A 20,865-nucleotide genomic window follows, 5' to 3' on the forward strand; every position below is an offset into this window, starting at 1 on the left:
AATAAATACATGTATTATTTTACAGAAGATTGCCGTTTCAAATAAATGCTGTTCTTGAACTTTCTATTTGTAAAAAAACAAAAAAACAAATCCTGAATATTTCTGAAGGACAATTACTGACAATTCAGCTTTGCCATTACAGGATAAAAAAAAGAGTATATATTAGCATATATATATATTAAAATAGAAAACTGTTGTTTTAAATTGTAATTATATTCACAATATTAGTCTTATTACTGTATTTTAATTAAACCATGGTTATTATAGTTAACTAAAACTAAAGCCATAAAAAATAGTGCTTGGATAAAAATAAGATATTAAAAACATTTAGCTAGTTGCTAAGGCAACTTTTCAAATTTTTATTTAGTTTAACTTGATGTACTAAAATTAAATCAAATTAATGAAAACTACATAAACAGTAAACACTACTAAAATGACAAAAACAAAAATGACTAAAATTAAATGAAAACTTAATTAAATATTAAATTTAATTAAATATATTAAAATAAAAACTGATTCAAAATATTAGTAAAAAATATTCAATGATAAAAAAAAACTACTGAAATAATGACATCTCAATGATGCTAAAATTACTCTGACTCAAATAAATGCAAATGCAATGCTTGGTGAGCATAAGAGACTTGTCAGATGAAGTTCTGATAATGTGTTATTCATTTAATTATGTATCAGATCAAAAAACATGAATTGTAATGAATTTGTTTTCTTTGTTTCCTTTTCTATTATTTAGTGAGAAATAATTGAGAACCATATATAAACTCCATATCAACCACTCAAAAAACCTTGGAAACAATAAAGCAACAGCTTCTGCAGAAGTAACCAACAGTCAAATGTTTTCAAGAAATCTAGTCTTTAGAATGTTTTACACACACACACACACACACACACACACACAAAGATTGCACTGACCCTCCCCTGACACCTGTCTGTTTTGATTTCAGGGATATTTGAAGAATATTTTGGTAAAGGCTTTAGACCCATTTAATTTATTGGGAATAGAATGAATCCGTATTAAAGTGTAAAGAAAGCCATTACTCTTTCTTTCAATCTAGGTATTGAGATAAGCTTGCTAAGAGGAATGTAAGTGCCAACTAATTAATGCAAGCAATTTGAGTGATTGTGTCTTCTTTAAGCTGTACTGATTCACAATGTGTGATAAAGTCTTTCCGCTGGTGATCCTGTCATGATCTATGTGTATCAGCTGGGCTGTTACATTACGTTTATGGGGTACAGCGTGCCAGCAATGCAAAAAAAAAAAAGAAGAATTAACAGATTCCACTTTAATTCCTGAAGTAATGGTGCAGGGTTCAATAAACACATGGCACAAATCCTGCTAAAGCAAAGTGTGTAGGCAGAGGATATTATCAGGGGAGGTGTGGAAATGATATATACTGTATGAACGAAATATTTAATTAAACTAAAAATATTTTAAATAGATTTAAAATTATATTCAAAATGAACTAAAAACTACAAATAATAATCAGCAGATATTTACATTCTCTAGCGTAAATTTTTATTTTGTTACAGTATTTATTCATTGTAAATATAGTATTTATTTTTAATTAGCTTTAATTTTGTATTTTCAGTTTTCATTTTAATTTTAGCTTTAGTCATTTTTTTAATGTGTTTTTTTTTATATTTTAATTTGGCCTTTTTTTCAGGTTTAGTCATTTTAATACTTTAGAACTTATTTCAGTTACAGTATTGCCAATACAACTGTCACGTTCCCTCTCGGGGGACAAGGAGCGAGGAGACGTAGGGTTCCAATAATCCTTTTTATTGGGTGAGACGCACACAAGGAGACGAGGAGCTTGGGGAGAGACGAACATCAAATGACAATTAAGACCGGACACAGGGGCTAGGAAACACAGGGATTATAAACACAGGGAAATACGGAACAGGTGTGGACTAATCAAAACACAGGGCTAGGGACTAATTAAACTAATGGAGACAAACGAGGACAGGAACAGGAAGGCCAAATATGGGCACAGGAGGAGGGGAAACACAAGACAAGGACTGACATTACGCCCCCCTCCGGAAGGCGTGTCCTCACGCCTAACACCATCCAATGGGGAGGGGGGGTGGGCGCTCTGGAGGCCTCCAGGGCGGTGCCCGTTCCAGGGGCCATGGCGGGTCAGGGGACTCGGGAGGCCATGGCGGGTCAGGGGACTCGGGAGGCCAGGGCGGGTCAGGGGACTCGGGAGGCCAGGGCGGGTCAGGGGACTCGGGAGGCCAGGGCGGGTCAGGGGACTCGGGAGGCCAGGGCGGGTCAGGGGACTCGGGAAGCCACGGCCTATTTTTTTCGGGTCGTGTGGCCTTGGCCCTTGGCCCGGCCACACAGGCTGTGACCCTCTTACCCCCCCCCAAAATTTTCTTGGGGAAGCTCCCCCCTGGGAGCCACAGAGGAGCGGACTCTGTCGGGCGCTCTTGCAGCGCGGACTCTGTCGGGCGCTCTTGCAGCGCGGACTCTGTCGGGCGCTCTTGCAGCGCGGACTCTGTCGGGCGCTCTTGCAGCGCGGACTCTGTCGGGCGCTCTTGCAGCGCGGACTCTGTCGGGCGCTCTTGCAGCGCGGACTCTGTCGGGCGCTCTTGCAGCGCGGACTCTGTCGGGCGCTCTTGCAGCGCGGACTCTGTCGGGCGCTCTTGCAGCGCGGACTCTGTCGGGCGCTCTTGCAGCGCGGGGCTGGACAGAACCCGCGGGAACGTGCGTGGAGCCGGCACGGGAGGGCACGTGCGTGGAGCCGGCACGGGAGGGCACGTGCGTGGAGCCGGCACGGGAGGGCACGTGCGTGGAGCCGGCACGGGAGGGCACGTGCGAGGAGCCGGCACGGGAGGGCGCTCGGGAAGCGCGGACACCTGGGGGCGCTCTTGCAGCGCGGAAACTTGGGGACGCTCTTGACGAGCTGGGCTGGACGGAACCAGCGGGAACTCAGGGGGGCACGGGCGTGGAGCCGGCACTGGAGGGCACGTGCGTGGAGCCGGCACTGGAGGGCACGTGCGTGGAGCCGGCACTGGAGGGCACGTGCGTGGAGCCGGCACTGGAGGGCACGTGCGTGGAGCCGGCACTGGGGGGCGCTCTGGAAGCGCGGACACTTGGGGGCGCTCTGGAAGCGCGGACACTTGGGGGCGCTCTGGAAGCGCGGACACTTGGGGGCGCTCTGGAAGCGCGGACACTTGGGGGCGCTCTGGAAGCGCGGACACTTGGGGGCGCTCTGGAAGCGCGGACACTTGGGGGCGCTCTGGAAGCGCGGACACTTGGGGGCGCTCTGGAAGCGCGGACACTTGGGGGCGCTCTGGAAGCGCGGACACTTGGGGGCGCTCTGGAAGCGCGGACACTTGGGGGCGCTCTGGAAGCGCGGACACTTGGGGGCGCTCTGGAAGCGCGGACACTTGGGGGCGCTCTGGAAGCGCGGACCCTTGGGGGCGCTCTGGAAGCGCGGACACTTGGGGGCGCTCTGGAAGCGCGGACACTTGGGGGCGCTCTGGAAGCGCGGACACTTGGGGGCGCTCTGGAAGCGCGGGGCTGGACGGAACCAGCGGGAACTCAGGAGGGCTGGGCGGAACCAGCGGGAACTCAGGAGGGCTGGGCGGAACCAGCGGGAACTCAGGAGGGCTGGGCGGAACCAGCGGGAACTCAGGAGGGCTGGGCGGAACCAGCGGGAACTCAGGAGGGCTGGGCGGAACCAGCGGGAACTCTGGAGGGCTGGACGGCACCAGCGGGAACTCTGGAGGGCTGGACGGCACCAGCGGGAACTCAGGAGGGCTGGACGGCACCAGCGGGAACTCAGGAGGGCTGGACGGCACCAGCGGGAACTCAGGAGGGCTGGACGGCACCAGCGGGAACTCAGGAGGGCTGGACGGAGCCAGCGGGAACTCAGGAGGGCGCTCTTGAAGCGCGGGGTTGCGCGGGTGCTCTGGGCTGAGGACAGCAGCAGTGCTGGGAAGAGTGGGGTGGCCGGAACATTTGGCAGGGCATGTGGAGGGTCCTGGCGAGCGGTGAGCTGGTGAGGCCGGGTTGTTCTCGGGTTGGGTTGGACGAAGATCGGTTTGACATTCTTCGACTTCGAAATCAATGCCATGTACATTGAGGACATAATTTATCAGCCCGATAAGGGAAAAACTGCACGTGGGGATATCGCAGCTGATGACATCCTTGTCCAACCCAAACCGAAAACACACACCGAGTGAGGCGTCAATCCAGCTCACCTCGTTGGAAAGCTCAAGGAACTCCTCAACATACTCTACCAACTCCCGACCATCCTGCCGCAGACACCAAAGCCTGTCTTCAGCCATAGTGTTGTTGTGGGTCCGGTCTTCTGTCACGTTCCCTCTCGGGGGACAAGGAGCGAGGAGACGTAGGGTTCCAATAATCCTTTTTATTGGGTGAGACGCACACAAGGAGACGAGGAGCTTGGGGAGAGACGAACATCAAATGACAATTAAGACCGGACACAGGGGCTAGGAAACACAGGGATTATAAACACAGGGAAATACGGAACAGGTGTGGACTAATCAAAACACAGGGCTAGGGACTAATTAAACTAATGGAGACAAACGAGGACAGGAACAGGAAGGCCAAATATGGGCACAGGAGGAGGGGAAACACAAGACAAGGACTGACAACAACATTTAAATTTTTTTATTTTTATTTCAATTAATGGAGATTATTTTCAATAGTTTTACTTTTAGTTTACTTGAACAATAATAACACGGCTGATTAGAAAGGTGAGATTAGGTGTCTGAATCAATACCCCAAACTAGCATCCTGCACACAGAAACTGCTCTTTTCTCTTTCTCTTTAATGAATAACGAGCAGAACAAAGCTGAGCCGAAGCAATGTCAGTTAAAGATATCCTCCTGTTCCTCTTTGGGGCCTAATTTACATCCTTGTTCTAATTTAAGCTGTTTTTAACAACAAGGTGGCGAACAGCAGGGCTAAATTCCCACAGCTCATTGTAATAAGGCAATAACTACACCTGTGTCTTTTTGTAATGCGAGGCACCAGTTTTCTTCACTTGAGCTCAAGCACAATGTGCCGAGCTAATAAAGCACGGTGGTATAGTCTGATTTGAGAGAAAATACAGAGGGTATGAGAGAAAGAAATTTAGTTTTTTTATTATTAAGTCAAACTAATGAATGTGGTTATTTTTTATTATTATCTAGATTTATGTGTAATTGTGTAACATACTGTGCACTGCAGTAATATATTAGTATATATAGTGATAGTCTAAAATCAGAATCACATACTAGCCTTCTGATGACAGATTTTCATTTTTGGGTGAACTGTCTCTTTAAAACTCAGTGTATCTACATTACAAGCACTTGTTTGAACTTCACTCATTTACTCATTGATTTGCCATCATGTCCTTTCTTTCCAAATTGCTTATTTATTGCTGCAGAATACAGAAGAAGACAAGGTTTCAGCAGTTTATTTGTTTGTCCATAATTTGAAAGTCAGTGGGAGCCAAACCCTTTAACTTTCAAAAGTTGTACTTGCATAGTGTATTTTTGGCAACCTATAGGGAGAAACTCGGTGTTAGAAAGCATAATGTGCACTATCATCTGAATAGATACTTACATAAGAAACTTACATACAGTTAAAAATGAAAATACCTGAGATATTATATGCCATAATACTGTATATAACAAAGTCAGGTGAACTGATCTGCCTATTCAAATGCAAGTGGGCCGCTGTATTAGGCTGTATTCAAAACAGAGCCTGCACTATTTGCAGGAAATGAGAAAGCCAAATGCAGGCTGACTCGGTGGGGCGGGAGCCCGTTTCAGCGCTTAGCTCGGCCCGCCAGACGTAATCACTGCACATTTAAGACAAAGGTCTGATTTAAGACAGAGGTCTTTAGATTTAAATGTCCCATTAGAATTAAATAGATGTGAGAAGTGATAAGCATCTAAACCAGAGCTGGGCATGTGCAAGCAGAACAAAAAGCTGATTAAAGATGCGCTTGGCAGTTCACCCTCTGAATGTGCATGGACTTGTCACTGTTGAATCTATGGCATCTTGGTTCATCTACTTCCCTGCAGTCAATGTTCCTAGTTTCGCGGTGTGACACAGCACTTTTGTAGCTCTTAAAGTCAACATGAAATGTCATTTGAATCTATTTTACTTCTGTGATGTGACATATTTCGAAGTTAAGGAGAGAATATTAAATGTGAAAAAGCAGAATGGGACCATCTTTGAGTGGGTGTTACATCCTAAAATGAATTAGGTCGTTGGCAGAGAGAAGATTGAAAAGTGAAGTCAACCCAGAAGCTGAGAAAGTTTTAATTAAAGATTATGAAGACAAACTTTTTCTCTGTATAATGATTCGTTATGTGTATTAAGAATATAATAAATAGGGTTTTGATTTCATGTTGACTGATTTTGGTTTCAGACCAAATTAGAGTGAACCTTGTATTTTATATCAAAAATTAAATTTTTTATAAAAAATTACATTTGACTTCAACACAATTTTAATTTAATAATTTATAAATACAACAAAAAATGTATTAATAATTTAATTTTTATTAGAAATGTAAAAATATAAATAATACAAAATATGTCAATTATTAAAAATGTTTACTTACATATTAATTACATAACACACACAAACACATACATTTGGGTTACACTTTATTTTAAGGTGTCCTTGTTACAGTGTAATTATACATTTAAGTACTGAGTAATATTAATTAACTACATGAACTTACTTTATGGTTAGAGTTACTTGCATGTAATTATGCATAATTTATTGTTATTATCATGTAAGTACATGTAACATGTGCAACATGGAAACCTTAAAATGAATTTGCCATATACCTTTTGCCAACCTTTCCCTACTTCTATATATAAAACCTATATCTGTCTGTCAGACACCAATTTCATTATTTTGATCAGCTGCCAAAACACACACAAAGCGGATTGTGGGATATCATTGCCGGTGAAGGATTCATCTAAAATGCCTTCAAAAATGGACCAGATGGAGGCATTTAAGAAGACAGCGTGTTATGCAATCATTCAATTCGGACCTCCATTAATCCCATCCTACCCTAATAAGGCAGCATTTTGTAGGTTTTGGACACTCTTTCTCGGTCTCATTCTCTTGTTCTCCTGTGGTGAGACTGTGAAAGCTGTCCACAGATCCATTTACACAGTGCAAGAGCCACTCGAATAATCAAGAGTTAAAAAATAAGGGGAAGAAAACAACTCTATATTGACCAAAACCCTAGTATCTGGTGTTTAAAAAGCAGCGAATCAAAAGTCTCCAGTGGCTTTAATAGAAGAGACTGATTTCCTTTTATTCCACAGATCAAACCCCCTCTGGAGTGCAAGAAAGCCTCGGACAGCGGAAGTCCGGCTTCCCGTGCCCTCGACATTGCACTCGCTTGTATCAGGGCTTTCAAAGGCAGGACCTTTCGGGGCTTTCAGTGACTCAGAGAACCCAGAGTCCTGGTGAGGCCACGGAGACCCGCTGGTCTTTCTTTGGAAGAGTGATATTGTTGGAATTTGAGAGCATGGAGTCACACAGCAAGTGAGTACAAGCTAAATGCCACCTACTGGATCCAGAAAGCCTGAGGGACAAACTCACACGGCTGCCACAGAGTACCGGCTCTATGCGTGACCTTTAGCTCTGTGTCACAGCGACCTGAAAATCACACAAGACATGGATTAGAACTTTCACGGTGGAAACTGAGCCATACTTGCCACTGTAGTTGAGAAGCATTCAGAGTTTCATATTAAAAAGAAGGAGGGATAGGTTGGTGTTATTTGGCTGGTTTTCTGTTCATTGTCTGTCAGGAAGCATGTCACCGAAGCTTTCATCTCTGCAAGTTCTGTGAATAATATACGTGACCTTAATTTAAGTGAAGACAGTTTTATTTATATTGACTTTCAGGAATTTAGGTTTGTTTTTAGGAAGTTATTAGAAATTAATATGGAGGTCCCAGAGTCGCATCCCTGTTGGCTTTAGTGTCGGTTATTATTATCCAAGTGAATCAGGCAGTGTGTGTGTGTGTGTTGCTATCTGCGCTCCCATTGGTGGTCAGTACATGCTCATTTGCATAAACCCTTTAAATCTGCCACATCACTGACGGTTTCTGTCATATATGTCACCTGAAGTCACTAATTCTCATTAAAAATGAAATTAATCTTATAACTTTGTTGCTGCAGATCGCTTTTCAAGTGCCCTTTTAGGTATGTTTTGTTGCTGACCTCTTTGAAACAATTTTGATAAACTCCTTTGATATTTCTAAGTGATTTTTTGCACCAAGTCAGATACCAATGAAAGAAAATAACATTTAAATAAATACAATTTAAATGCAGTTTTTAAATACTTCAGTAAAATGATTCATTTACATAAATAAATGAATAGTAAATTTACTAAATAATAGTAAAAAATAATTTATAAAATAAATAAATAATTTACAAGTAAAGTAAATGACTAAAGTATTTTTTTGTGTTTCACAGAAGAAAGAAGTCATAGCGGTTTGAAGCAACTTCACAGGTGTTTGTGTGGAAGTGGCTTTTTACACCAAGTCAGATGCAATGAAAAAAAAAAGTGTCTGCTAGATAAATAAATATCAAATTAATCATTTTTAAAAACATTTTTGAAAAAATAAGCAGAATAAATCAATAATAAATTTGGTAAATAAATAAATAAACTAATATAAACAAATAATGATTAAATAACATGGCAACAAAATGATTCGCAAACAAAATTTTATTTATTAACAAAAGCTGTCATTTTTTTGTGTTCCACAAATGAAAGTCATACAGGTTTGAAACCACACGAGTGAGTAAATAAAGCGATTGCATGGATGTTTTTTTACACAGCCTCGTTGTAAGTATGCAGTATTCCATGACCAACAAACACATTGACTCCAAAACCTGAGATTTCCACAGTGTCTTCCTTTTGCTGGCAGCTTCATTCATGTTTGTAGTTCCAGACCATCATTCTCACACCCACGCTGAGCTTCACTGGTGTGAAGAGTGAACATGCAATACGCTATGAGCCAGATGAGCCACACAATACAATATATCAGCTCCAGTGCATTATTGCATAGAGCAACTACAGGGCCACATAAAAAAAAAACATATATGTGTAGCCAGAAATGGAAATTTGCTGCTTCAGGAAAATACAGAGTGTGTTGCTTAAATTATGAAAGTCAGAAATCTCCATTATGGCCTGACGTAAAACTACTCTCTGTGTTTATCTTGTGAGAACCTTCCCTCTCCTTCTCTCACTCCAGTTGAACCTCTCTCGCCTAGACGCTCATAAATTGAGTGATTTCATTACAGCGTGTGATAAATATACTATTTAAATGTGCTTTAACTAAAGAGCACATGCTTTGCAGAGCAATCAGTATGTTTGTAAAATCACATCACTCAGCCTAATAATGTAAAGAGAGTAAAATGCATTGCTGTCTCAGAGTAAATGGAGTAATTAGAGATTGTGGCAGTGCTTGACTTTGCAGTTTGCGTTCGTTTAGCTGTACGTATGAAGCAAGCAAACTTAATTAACAAAACAATTATCTTCTCTTTTGCAGCAGACAACAGTTTGAGGGCTGTTTTGATTTTTTCAGGTGTTGGATAAGCCCTAATGTTTCTCTTTCAATGAGTCCAATGGCAAAAATAAAAGGCTTTTCTTTTTAGCTGATGGCAATTTAAAATGTTTAAATATTTTTTTGTCAGTTGACCGCACAAATTAACCCAAATTAGCAGCACGGCTTCATCACAAGCGCATATGCATGATTTTATGACTTAAACTGCTGTGACTCAAAGCTGTTTTGTTTTTCTTTCTCCGCAGCGATGACTTTTACTGGCTGGGAGCGCTGGGCACACGTTTGGCCTTATCGAATGAAACAGCGCTGGAATATTTCACGTTGGTAAATATGTGAACAGTAAGGAAACAGGCCCTTGGGCCAAACTCTGCCAGGTCTGCTGGTCTCAGCACAGGCTCGGCTCTGACGGAACGTCTCATTAATGAGAGAGGGAAATGTCACATACAGGCAAGCGGGGCAAAGCATTTTGACTTGCCCCATAAAAGCCTGCGTAAAATAATGAGATTCCCTGTTACTGGCGTTTCTGTCCGTATCGCGCCTCGAACACCATTTAAAAAATGGGTAGGATATTGTTTTAAGAGAATTTGTAGTGTTTCCAAACGGAAGTGCACACGCAGGTGAAATGTGCGTCATGAAAATACACAAACCGGCACGTCCTTCACTTTTGTGTTGTAAAACAAACATCCAAATGGATTTCTGGGAGAATGAATAACATTTTACGCCTGCAAATTATTGCTTAATAGGAAGAACATCATGACATTGTAATTCATGAATAGAGAAGTGGTTTTGCCATAGAATTGTCTTGAATATAAAACTGAAATTATTAATGTATTCCATTCATAAGGTGATGAAGCAATTTTCTGTCATTTTAAAAGGAAACATGACGTATGGTATGGAACTGTACTTTGTCTTCAAAATTATATTACTGTATGAACTCAAATCTCATTTTCTTAAAGAGATAGTAATCAATTTAACAGATTTGAAAAGATTTAAAGGAATATTCTGCGTTCAGTACAAGTTAATCTCAACAGACAGCATTTGTGGAATAATGTTGATTACAAGAAAATATTAACTAAAAATATAATCTGGAAGGGAAAAGGACCAATATGTAAACAATGAAATATTAACTTTTCAATAGTATAGCCACAAGATGTAAACATTATGAGTGTTAATATTATTTTAGTGTGAAAAAAATCTACTTTTTCTGTATAAAGTTGTGCCCATTTCAATTGGCGTGACAACATAACACCTGCAACACTAAAATGACTATAAATATGATAAGAACAATTTTAAAACTCAAATGATACACACGATTTAACAGATGAATTAAATTTTTAATTTTAATAAAATTTTTATAAAATTGAAATTGTAAAAGTGTATTTTAAAATAATTATTTTTAAATCAGTTTCCATTGTAACCACTTCACTGTAACCTTTATTTGTTTATTTATTTGAGAAAAAACTAAAACTTGTATTGAACCCAAAATATTCCTTCCCTAATTTTTTTTATTTTTTTTATTAATTCACAAATATATTGGACGTGTGCACAAGGGGAACATGTGCATCTATCCACTTCGAGCATTGACAATAATGTGTGTTAAAGTACTGAAATTGAATGAATACTTGGCATTACCATCTAACAGTGTGTAAATCACATTCAATCTAACTGGAGCTTAAAGCTTTAAAAACACTCTAAGAGATGATCTAATCCACGACGAACATGAGAGTGGAAATTCATATGTAAAGGCCATTCTGAGCCTCATAAAATCAAATCTTCAAATGGGACCCTGCTTTGTGGCAGAGGATGAGTTTGCTTTGATATCATGCATTTTTGATTAGTCTGGCCTCGGCCAATCACCCGATGTGCTGGCGTGTGAAGGGCAGAGAGAGAGAGTTTGGAGGTCACGCTCACAGTCTGAAATCCCCACAGCAAACAGCCCTCGCGCATCCCAGGAAACAAACACTCCATTATGCCAAGTGCTTATCATTTATCATTGAGTTCCACCAGCGAAATGGTATTTGAACTCAGGTCAAAGTTTCTATTATTTTGCCCTTTTTATAAGCATAACTTCTCTTTTGCGGCCAAAGGCTGTATGAGGTCTCTCAGTCAGAAATGTAATGAGAATGTACGACTGTTTGGTTCACTGACAAGCTCCAGTTACATTAGCTACCTCTGACATTGAGGCGACTGGCCCAATTAGAATCAAATGACACTCAAGCACTGACAAGTGGATAATTATGTGGATATCCAATTTTTTGACTGATTCGTAACTTTTTTTATGTAAGATTATTGAAATGAATTCCTTGATCAAAGAGGATGTCCGTGGATCCCTATTTAATTTTTCAACAGAACAAAAAACATATTTATCACTTAAAGACTAGTATTTGTGTCCATCTGTTCCACTATTGCATAGTTGATTATTTATTATCAGACAATTATTTCAAAGTGAAACCCAAAACAAAAATTAATAGCAATGAAATTTGATTTGTTTAACAAAAACAATGCTTGTTGTATTCTTCAACTGTTTTGGATAAAAGCGTCTGCTAAATGAATAAATGTAAATGTAAAAATTTAATGTTCAGTAAAATATGTTCAAAAATAAAATAAAATAAAATAAATTCTTATTATCAACTTATATATGGCTAAATCAATTTGAAATACATTATGGATATTTAAATATTTAATTGTTTATGCTTTTATCTCTAGAAAATTTACAATATAAAATAAAATGTATTTAAAATCATTAACATTTTTAGATACAGTTTTAAAACCCTTTTGTGTAATTTTAATTAATTACACAGGTGTCCATAAACACTACTAAATGTAATAAATAATACAAATAAACTAAATAGATAAGTAAAAAAAATTAAAAAAGAATTATAAAGACTATTATATTTATAGAATGTGCAAAACATGTTAAAACTGTAAAGGTTTCCATGAATGCTTCAAAATGAACATAATTGTAACGAAGATTTTTGTCCTGATGCTTTGAAATCCAAAATGGTTAGAGACGCATTTGCATTTTAACACATTGTTTTTTTTATTTCTATTTCAGACTCATCACTCAAAACCTTAAAGGTGAGGAACAGCTTGCTTTGCTCAAAGGCAAGTTTTTCATTTTGCACACAGATGCATTTACTTCAACTAAAGAAGCAGACCGGAGTTCAGAGATGCCACGTTCACCGCAAACGACAAGCCATCTTGTATTGTGAGTGTCGGTGCTTTTATTCTGCCTCGCTCTGAATGAGAGAGAATGCAAGGTGAAAAGCCCTGTCTTGTTCACAGTCCTGCTGTCTGATATCAGCAGACACAAGGGTGACAAAATGTCACTTTAATCAGCTGTAATTAAGAACGAGGGAGAATATCTCCCAGGGTTTCTGCACTCTCAATATAGTCATATATAGTGCATGCTTCACAGCCAGGGTGACAAGAAAAAGAGTGACAAAACAACCTCAGGTCATAGCAATTTATAAATAAAGGTGACGTATCTGACAGATAAAGACCGTAAAGCAGAAATAAGCCTTGGCTAGAAAAGCACATTTACTAATTAATCAACGCTGGATGTTTAATGCAATTCAATGAAAATCAAGGGCAATTTATAATTAATACAATATTTTATTGTTTATCTGGTTCATATCTGGAAGCATTTGACAGATTAGAGACTAGTTGGGCGTCACAGCAATATGGTGGCAAAATCATATTAGTTTTGTGACGTGACTTATTCTGATTTGTAAATCAGAGGATGATACATGCCTGTCGGTCCAGATTTAATCAGCTTTTATTGTGAAGAAATAACTCAGGTGCATGTTGGGGGCTTATAGGAAGATTTACTCCCTTCAGCTGCAGATACATTAGAACAATCTCTCTAATGAAATTTGTTCCACGACCTCTCCTCTCATCTCCTTGTATAGAAGAGGGATTTAAGCAAAAAGCATGGAAGTACAGATCAGTGAGAGCGCAACCTTCCTTTCAGTCAAGGGGAATTATTTTCAGAGGAAATCAGGAAAAGCATACTGTATTCCCAATATAATGCTTTTAGGCGTTTTTCTTTTTTTTTGTATTAATCAAGTGTTGTTGGAGAGAGTCCAGAGGTCTTGTCATTGCGTGAGATTGGCCTACATAAAGCATGCAGTTGAATCGTTGATTTGATCCCACACAGGGAACCATGGGATAGCTTAATTCATCTGTTAAGCAGTGTCCTTTGCTTTTCTGAACTGGTTGGATGTTTGTTTTAATGCAGCAGGAGAAAGTATTTTAAACATGAAGTATAGCCGGTTTCTGATATTTTTGGATCTTAGGAAACAAAAACAGAAAAATAAAGGAGACTGGGGATTGATTTTAGCTCATCATTTTCATATGCAAGTGTGTGTGTCATATTTTAATATTGACGTTTGTGGTCAATTTTTTATGTTTTGAGATAAGATTTTAATGCTCACCCAGGCTGCATTTATTTATAAAAGTAATATTGTGAAATATTATTTAATTTTAAAATAACTGTCTTCTATTTTAATGTATTTTAAATTTTAATTCATTCTTGTGAAGGCAAAGCTGGATTTTCATCAGCCATTACTCCCGTCTGAAGTGTTACATCATCCTTCAGAAATCATTCTAATATGCTGATTTGGTGCTCAAGAAACTTTTCTTATTATTATTAGTTTTGTAAACAGATGAGCTGCTAAATATTTTTGTGGAAACAATGATTTTTCAGGATTCTCTGATGAATAAAAAGTTTTTATTAAGTAAGTGTTTATTAGTCAGAATATAAATTTCTTACTGTCACATTTGATAAATTTATTGCATCCTTGCTGAATAAAAGTATTAATTTCTTTCAGAAAACATCTTAAAAACGTTTGAACAGCAGTGTATTTATCATTGTTTTTCGAAATATTAAAACTTAAATTGTGTATATTAATGTCACGTATACTGATATTTATTTATTGTTGGTAACCGAAATAATTATTATGCCATCTTCCATCAAAAATGGTTTCATTTTAAAAATTTGAATTAAAAATTGAAAGCATAAACTGTGGTAAACATTTTAATTAAATGCAAGTTGTAACATCAGCACTCTTTATATTTTACACATTTCTGAACTATACAGTTTTAAGCACATACATTTGGAAATATGTGAAAGGTTAATAACAAATAAAACACAGAACAAATACATGAAACATATTGTAACAGGCTCTGAGACATTTTTCAAAATATCTTCTTTTGTGTTCCACAGAAGAATGTAAGTTGTACAGGTTTGGAACAACGTGAGGTTTTTTTTGTTTTTTTTTAGCTCCATATTAAAGTTTTGAAAATTAATAGAGGATGACATCATCTTTTTGGAACTGGTGTCTTAGCAACAATTTTAATTGAAACAAAGCTCTTCCCCTGTTTCTTTCTCACCTTCCCTGCTGTTTCCTTCATTGTTCTGTATCACCGTCCGATGGGAATGCTTGCACACTCCGCTGCTGATTTGTGAGGGGAAAAAGGTCGAACTCCACCATTCCTCAGCATGCAGTCTGCATGCAGCCCACCAGTAATGATATTCTGTGGAGGGCTGTTGGGGAGAAAAACATGTGACTGGAAGATTACTGTGATTCTGCTCTTTCTTTTTTGTTCATTTTCCTGCTTTTTTCCTCTCCTGCATCTCCTCTCGCAGTGCCTTTTTCCTCAGGTTCCAGTGCTAAGGCTTGCAGACAGAAGAATTGTCTGTTTACCCAGAGAAATCAACTACTCATTGTTTTTTGTAAACTCATTTCAAAACCAGATGCTCGTACATCATATTCTTGTGATAAAGCAGATTACCTCAGGAGCAGCTGAACACCGCCACAAACTTTGTTTGGTTCTTCTTCATAATATACGGTAGACAGAAATGACACTGGTGTTATTAGAACCAGTCGCAGCAAGCCCAAACCTATGAACTGTGTTTCTCTAAGCCTTACATTTCAGCCCCTGAAGAAGTAAAATAAGAATAAAATGCACTTTACTTATTTATTATTGTGCATAACCTTAAAATAGCTTCAGGACGGCAGCTACAACATGTGTTGATATGTATATTTGTGCATTCTGACACAGAAAGTTTCCCTTAAGGCTCTAGCGTTGTTCTGAGCTGCTGTGTATGAGTACCTAAAACCAAGTCAGAATTAAATTTACATTTAATATCAATGTGATGTTTGTAATGTAGAGAATTGATCTCCCGAGGCTGTTTCCAATGCTGAAGGGGGATGAAATGGCATTAGTGCGTGAGCAGAGTGCACATAACACAGTATAAGCTCAGGTAATGGTCTGGATTTACCGCGGTCTGGATGTGCCTGGTGTGTAGTTTACCTCCCTTTCTTTGAAATAAACACAGACTAAGTGCTCTGTGAAGATTTGGCCCTTATGTCTGACATGGAGCAGCTTGTTTATAGGCGTTTTGGAAAACCTCATAAGGCATGGCACTTCTGTTAAATCTTGATTATAATCAGAAGCGGGAAAATCTAATTAAAATGGCTAGTTTTTAATTTAATTTAATTTATTTATTTTTTGCACAGTTTTAGTGTGAGTAAGGGTCATTGGGTCATAATTAAAAAATTATTTAAAGTTTTTTAATAAAAATTTATTTAATAAAAATTATTAATATTTAATAATAAAAATGATAATATTAGATCACTCAGTTGAGTTAAGATTTTAATCAAATTTATTAAATGATATGCTGATAAATCAATTTAATTGCAAATGTTTTTTGAGAAAAGCCCCATATGGCAGATGGAAGCATTGAATTAAATGTTCATTTTATTTATTATCATTGAATGTTTTTCTATCACTGGTCACAGCAATTTATTTCACAATCAAGTCGGGCTTAATTTTTAACTCCATTTCATTGTAAGAGTTGGCACAATACATGAACAAAATAAATATGAAAATAATATATGAATAAAATAAAATGTTACTGTCTTAATTTAGAATTTTAAATCATTATCATATTTTACACACTGTCCAAAAGATTGGACAGTATTTCTTTTTTATTATTATTATTTTATTTTAAGAAATTAATACTTTTATTCAGCAAGGACAAATCAAGTTGATCATTTTTTTATTTTTTTTAACAAGGTAAAAGTCTTTACTATTTCAAATAAATAGAACTTTTTATTCCACAAAGAATCCTGAAAAATATATCATGGCTTCAATGAAAATATTAAGCAGCACAACTGTTTTCAATATTGATAATAAGAAGACATGTTTATTGAGCATAACATCAGCATATTAGAATGATTTCTGGAGGATCACGTGACAATGAAGACTGGAGTTATGATGCTGAATATTCAGCTTTGCATCACAGGAATAAATACCATTTACAATTGTAATAATATCTCACAATGTTACTGTTTCAGTGTATTTTTGATCAAATAAAAAGGCAGCATAAAAGGTCATCCTGAACTATTTAACAGAAGTGAAAATTTGTGTATTTACACAAAAAATTTGAAAATTCCAGTCAATACTGAAGACTTAAAGTGTTTTTTCTGAACTCATTGTCAGTCATCTTTTTAATTATTTCTCATCTTGCTCTTCTCTCAGGTATCTTCACTATGAATTGGGTTCTTTTGCCTCTAACACATAAAGAGGCAAGGTGTGTAAAGATCTTTTCTGCTCTCACTGGGGCAATTCACTTTTATTATGGATGCGCCTTTTGTCGATAGGGCTTTTAAAATGAATTATACTCATTACAATAACATTAAATGGATGCTAGAGCGTTAAAGATTGAATTAATGTGTTAATATTTATCTTCTGTATGCTCTTAACCTCAGGAAATCGCTCTTAGAGAAATGAATGTTTACTGCAAATGATTTACTAGCCAGAAGGTTTCAGTAATAAATAGAAGGTGTGAAATAATATTGTGTGTGTATTTGTAGTGTTCCTCCTGGCTAGGCTAAGCCTCGGCATGCTAACTCTGAGCTTTGTGTCTGACGTAATGAACATCTTGAAGGTGTCGTTTTGGAGACACTTCATAGACTTAGGTAAGTGTCATTTTTTTATTTTTCTTTTTCACTTTCAATGAATAAATTATAATAATATATATATATATATATATATATATAAGAAATTAATTAATTAATTTATTTATTTATTTATTTGAGACACTTTAGGCTTAGGTAAGTGATGTGATTTTGTTTTCTTTATTTCTTTGTTCTTTATTATACAATACTACTATTTCTACAGTTTAATCAATGCGAATGGAAAGTTTTATTATAGAACCATCCAAAACAAAGAACATAGTGTAGATTTGAGATCCAATATTGAATGAAATCGCTCTAAATATGCAGTAAAGCAACTGAATGTATTCATTGGGTCACATGAAGTTCATAATGAAGTGAATAAGGTAAAGTAGATAAAGGAATCTACGGTGGAATTATCTGACCTTCCAGTTTCAGGAGGAGGAAGAGAATGAAGGAGACACAGGGGAAAAGAGTCGACCATGAGTGGATGGGCTGAACTGTTCCAAGGTCTCCGGTTTGGTCTTCAATCCTCCGCTGGAGGCAGAAGCCCGAGGCGCTGTCTCCGCCCAGAGTCTGCAGCGTCCTCTGAGTCTCCTCCACTGACACGTACGATGGAAAAATAAATCAAACCGATAGAAGAATATAGAGAGGAAGAGAGAGAGTTACGTTATCTTCCATCACTCACATCAGAAGATGGACCACCTACTCAACACTGGTCTCTTTCTCCTGTCCCAGAGCTCTTCCCCAGGTAACTTCTGTCACTTACAATCAGAGTTCACGAAGGAAGTCGTGCTGCAGAAGTGTTTGCTCAAACCTCCGCAGCTTACGGCATACCTATTTATGATCTCAAAATAAATAAATAAATGTCCTTCTACTTTCATAGCAGCTCTGATCAAACATGAGGGTGGTCAATTCTCTTTAGTCATCTCAGGTTGATTTTAAAGACTGTTGGAATTTTGGATGTGCTGAAGTACATGCTTTCAGTCAGCTTGTATCACATATCATTTTATTTTTGTCCTGTGAGACCAAAATGTCATTCTCACCTGAGTTCAGAGGATTCTGTCAAACTTTGATATTATTACATATTTGAACTATGCATTAATTGTTTTATATGTCAGTTTATAAATATATATTTTCAACATTTCATTACATTTAGACGTTATGAACAAACATGAATTAAAGTAGATTTATAAAGTTACATTAAACATTAATAGTTTGATACCTAATGCGTTAACTAATATGACCTAATTGAACTTTCATTGAATTGAAACTTATTGTAAAGTGTTTATTTAATATAGTATAATTCAAAGGTTTGTCAGTATGATTTTTACTTGTTTGTTTGCTCTAAAGAAATAATACTTTAATTCAGCAAGAATACCTTAAATTAATCAAATTTGACAGTAACAGTTTGTTTAAGTTAGCTTCCTATTCATCAAATAATTTAAAAAAAAAAAGATGTAAGCAAGTGGAACTATTTTCAACATTGATAATAATAAGAAATATTTCTTGATCACCAAATCATCATATCATTGATTATTAATGTAGGATGATGTGACACTGAAGACTGCAGTACTAGCTGCTGAAAATTCTGTTTTGCCATCACAGGAATGAATTACATTTAACATGTATTAAAATATTATTTTGGACTGCAATAGCATTTCACAATATTACTGTTTTACTATATTTTTTGATAAAGTAAATGCAGCTTTGGATAACATAAAACATTAAAAACATTAAAATATTAGACCAACCCCAAATCTTTGAAAAATAGTGTATGTATTCCCAAAAAAAAGAAAATAGATCTCATTCAAAAAGATACGTCACATGACACTCGGATTATTGACACTTGAATGTTTAAATGAGTGTGAGATTTGTGTGTTTTGGTGAAGACTGGAGGATGGCTACCTGAATAGTTACACAAAAGGACACATTTTGACATTCAATAATGAAAAAAATTCTCCAGTTGTGAAGTAAATGTGTTAAATAAAGGGCAAGAGTCACATGTTGATGGTGCAGGATTGAAGTCCCTTTTGAGAGTGTGAGAATAGCCCAGACCCACACCTAACTGTGGATATGGTGTAGATGTGTGTGTGTGTGTGTGAGAGTTTGTGTGTGTTTGCTCATTATGGGTCAGAGAGAATGGTGACCCTGATCTGTACTGTTGAGGCAGCTTTATGACTCTTCACCTAGGAGTCTGTAAAAGAAGGTGCCCACAGAGGGCTATAACAGCAAAGACTGACTCAAAGTGATTGCGGCTTTCAGCCAAGGTGAGGCTGTGAAGAACAGAACGAGTGCTGAATAGACACTTTTGCCTCAGGATCTGTTGTGAATTTTCAAAACAAACCATTTTAAGGATAAATATTATCTTCCAAACTATAATACAGAGTCCCTTGCTATCTTTAAATGAGCATTAAAGAAACATATCTTCCATTCTTAAACTGTTCTAGCCTGGTCTGTACTTTTGAAATTTTGTATTGAAGTATTTCTTGTGTTATGGTATATAGTGCTTGGAGTATTCTCATTATTTATTTATTTATTTAGATTTTTTGGAAGTTTATTTATTTATTTTTTCATTATCAGTTTTTATTTTATTATCATTATTTTTAATTGTTAATTTAAAAAAATTAATTGTTTATTATTTAACGTTAATGTATAATTTTAATTATCCATTTAACAAATAAAATGATAAATTCATGTTGAAGTATCATATTAGTGTTACAAGCATATTCCAAGTCTTCTATATATATATATATATATATATATATATATATATATATATATATATATATATATATATATATATATATATATATATATATATATTAGTGGTGTCAATCGATTAAAACATTTTATCGCATTAATCACAGTCCTAGACTGTGATTAATCACGATTAATCGGAAATTTAAAATACTAGGATTTACCTGTAAATGTATTGAAATAAAGGAATGCATGACAAACTAGTTTAAGGAAACATAATCTTTCACACCTCCACCAGGTATGAGACATAATCCTTATTATTATTTAGTTTTAATTCAGCCATTATCAGCCTTTATTCTGGCAATAATCCGTTTACCAAGCCACATCGCTTCAATCCCAGTACACATTTACCCAACTATTATCAAAAGTATTTCTAAATAAATACAACAAAACATTTTCTTGCGACCTTACATGAAGTATTATGATAAAATGCATTATGAAGAAGAATTGGACCTGTTCTGCAGGTGCATTAGAGGCTAACATTAGCATCATGCTACATAAGACAATTTATGAGATTAATAGTACACTTTTACTCAGAACTAACTTTAAACCACCATCGAGTGTT

At 37.2% G+C, this 20,865-nt stretch overlaps 1 protein-coding gene across 1 annotated transcript; it reads right to left on the minus strand.

The window, feature by feature from the left end:
• Window positions 1-1,781: 1,781 nt before the first annotated feature.
• LOC306865313 (uncharacterized protein) lies at window positions 1,782-20,626 on the minus strand (the record flags this gene model as incomplete). Its single annotated transcript, XM_079409862.1, has 6 exons — window positions 1,782-2,701; window positions 2,875-3,473; window positions 7,361-7,496; window positions 7,574-7,661; window positions 17,966-18,142; window positions 20,617-20,626. The coding sequence occupies 6 exons, from the start codon at window positions 20,624-20,626 to the stop codon at window positions 2,074-2,076; spliced, it is 1,638 nt and encodes a 545-aa protein (XP_079265988.1). The 3' UTR covers window positions 1,782-2,073.
• Window positions 20,627-20,865: the final 239 nt, after the last annotated feature.

The sequence above is a fragment of the Barbus barbus genome, assembly GCF_936440315.1.
Source record: "Barbus barbus genome assembly, chromosome: 46".
NCBI classification, from domain to species: Eukaryota; Metazoa; Chordata; class Actinopteri; order Cypriniformes; family Cyprinidae; genus Barbus; species Barbus barbus.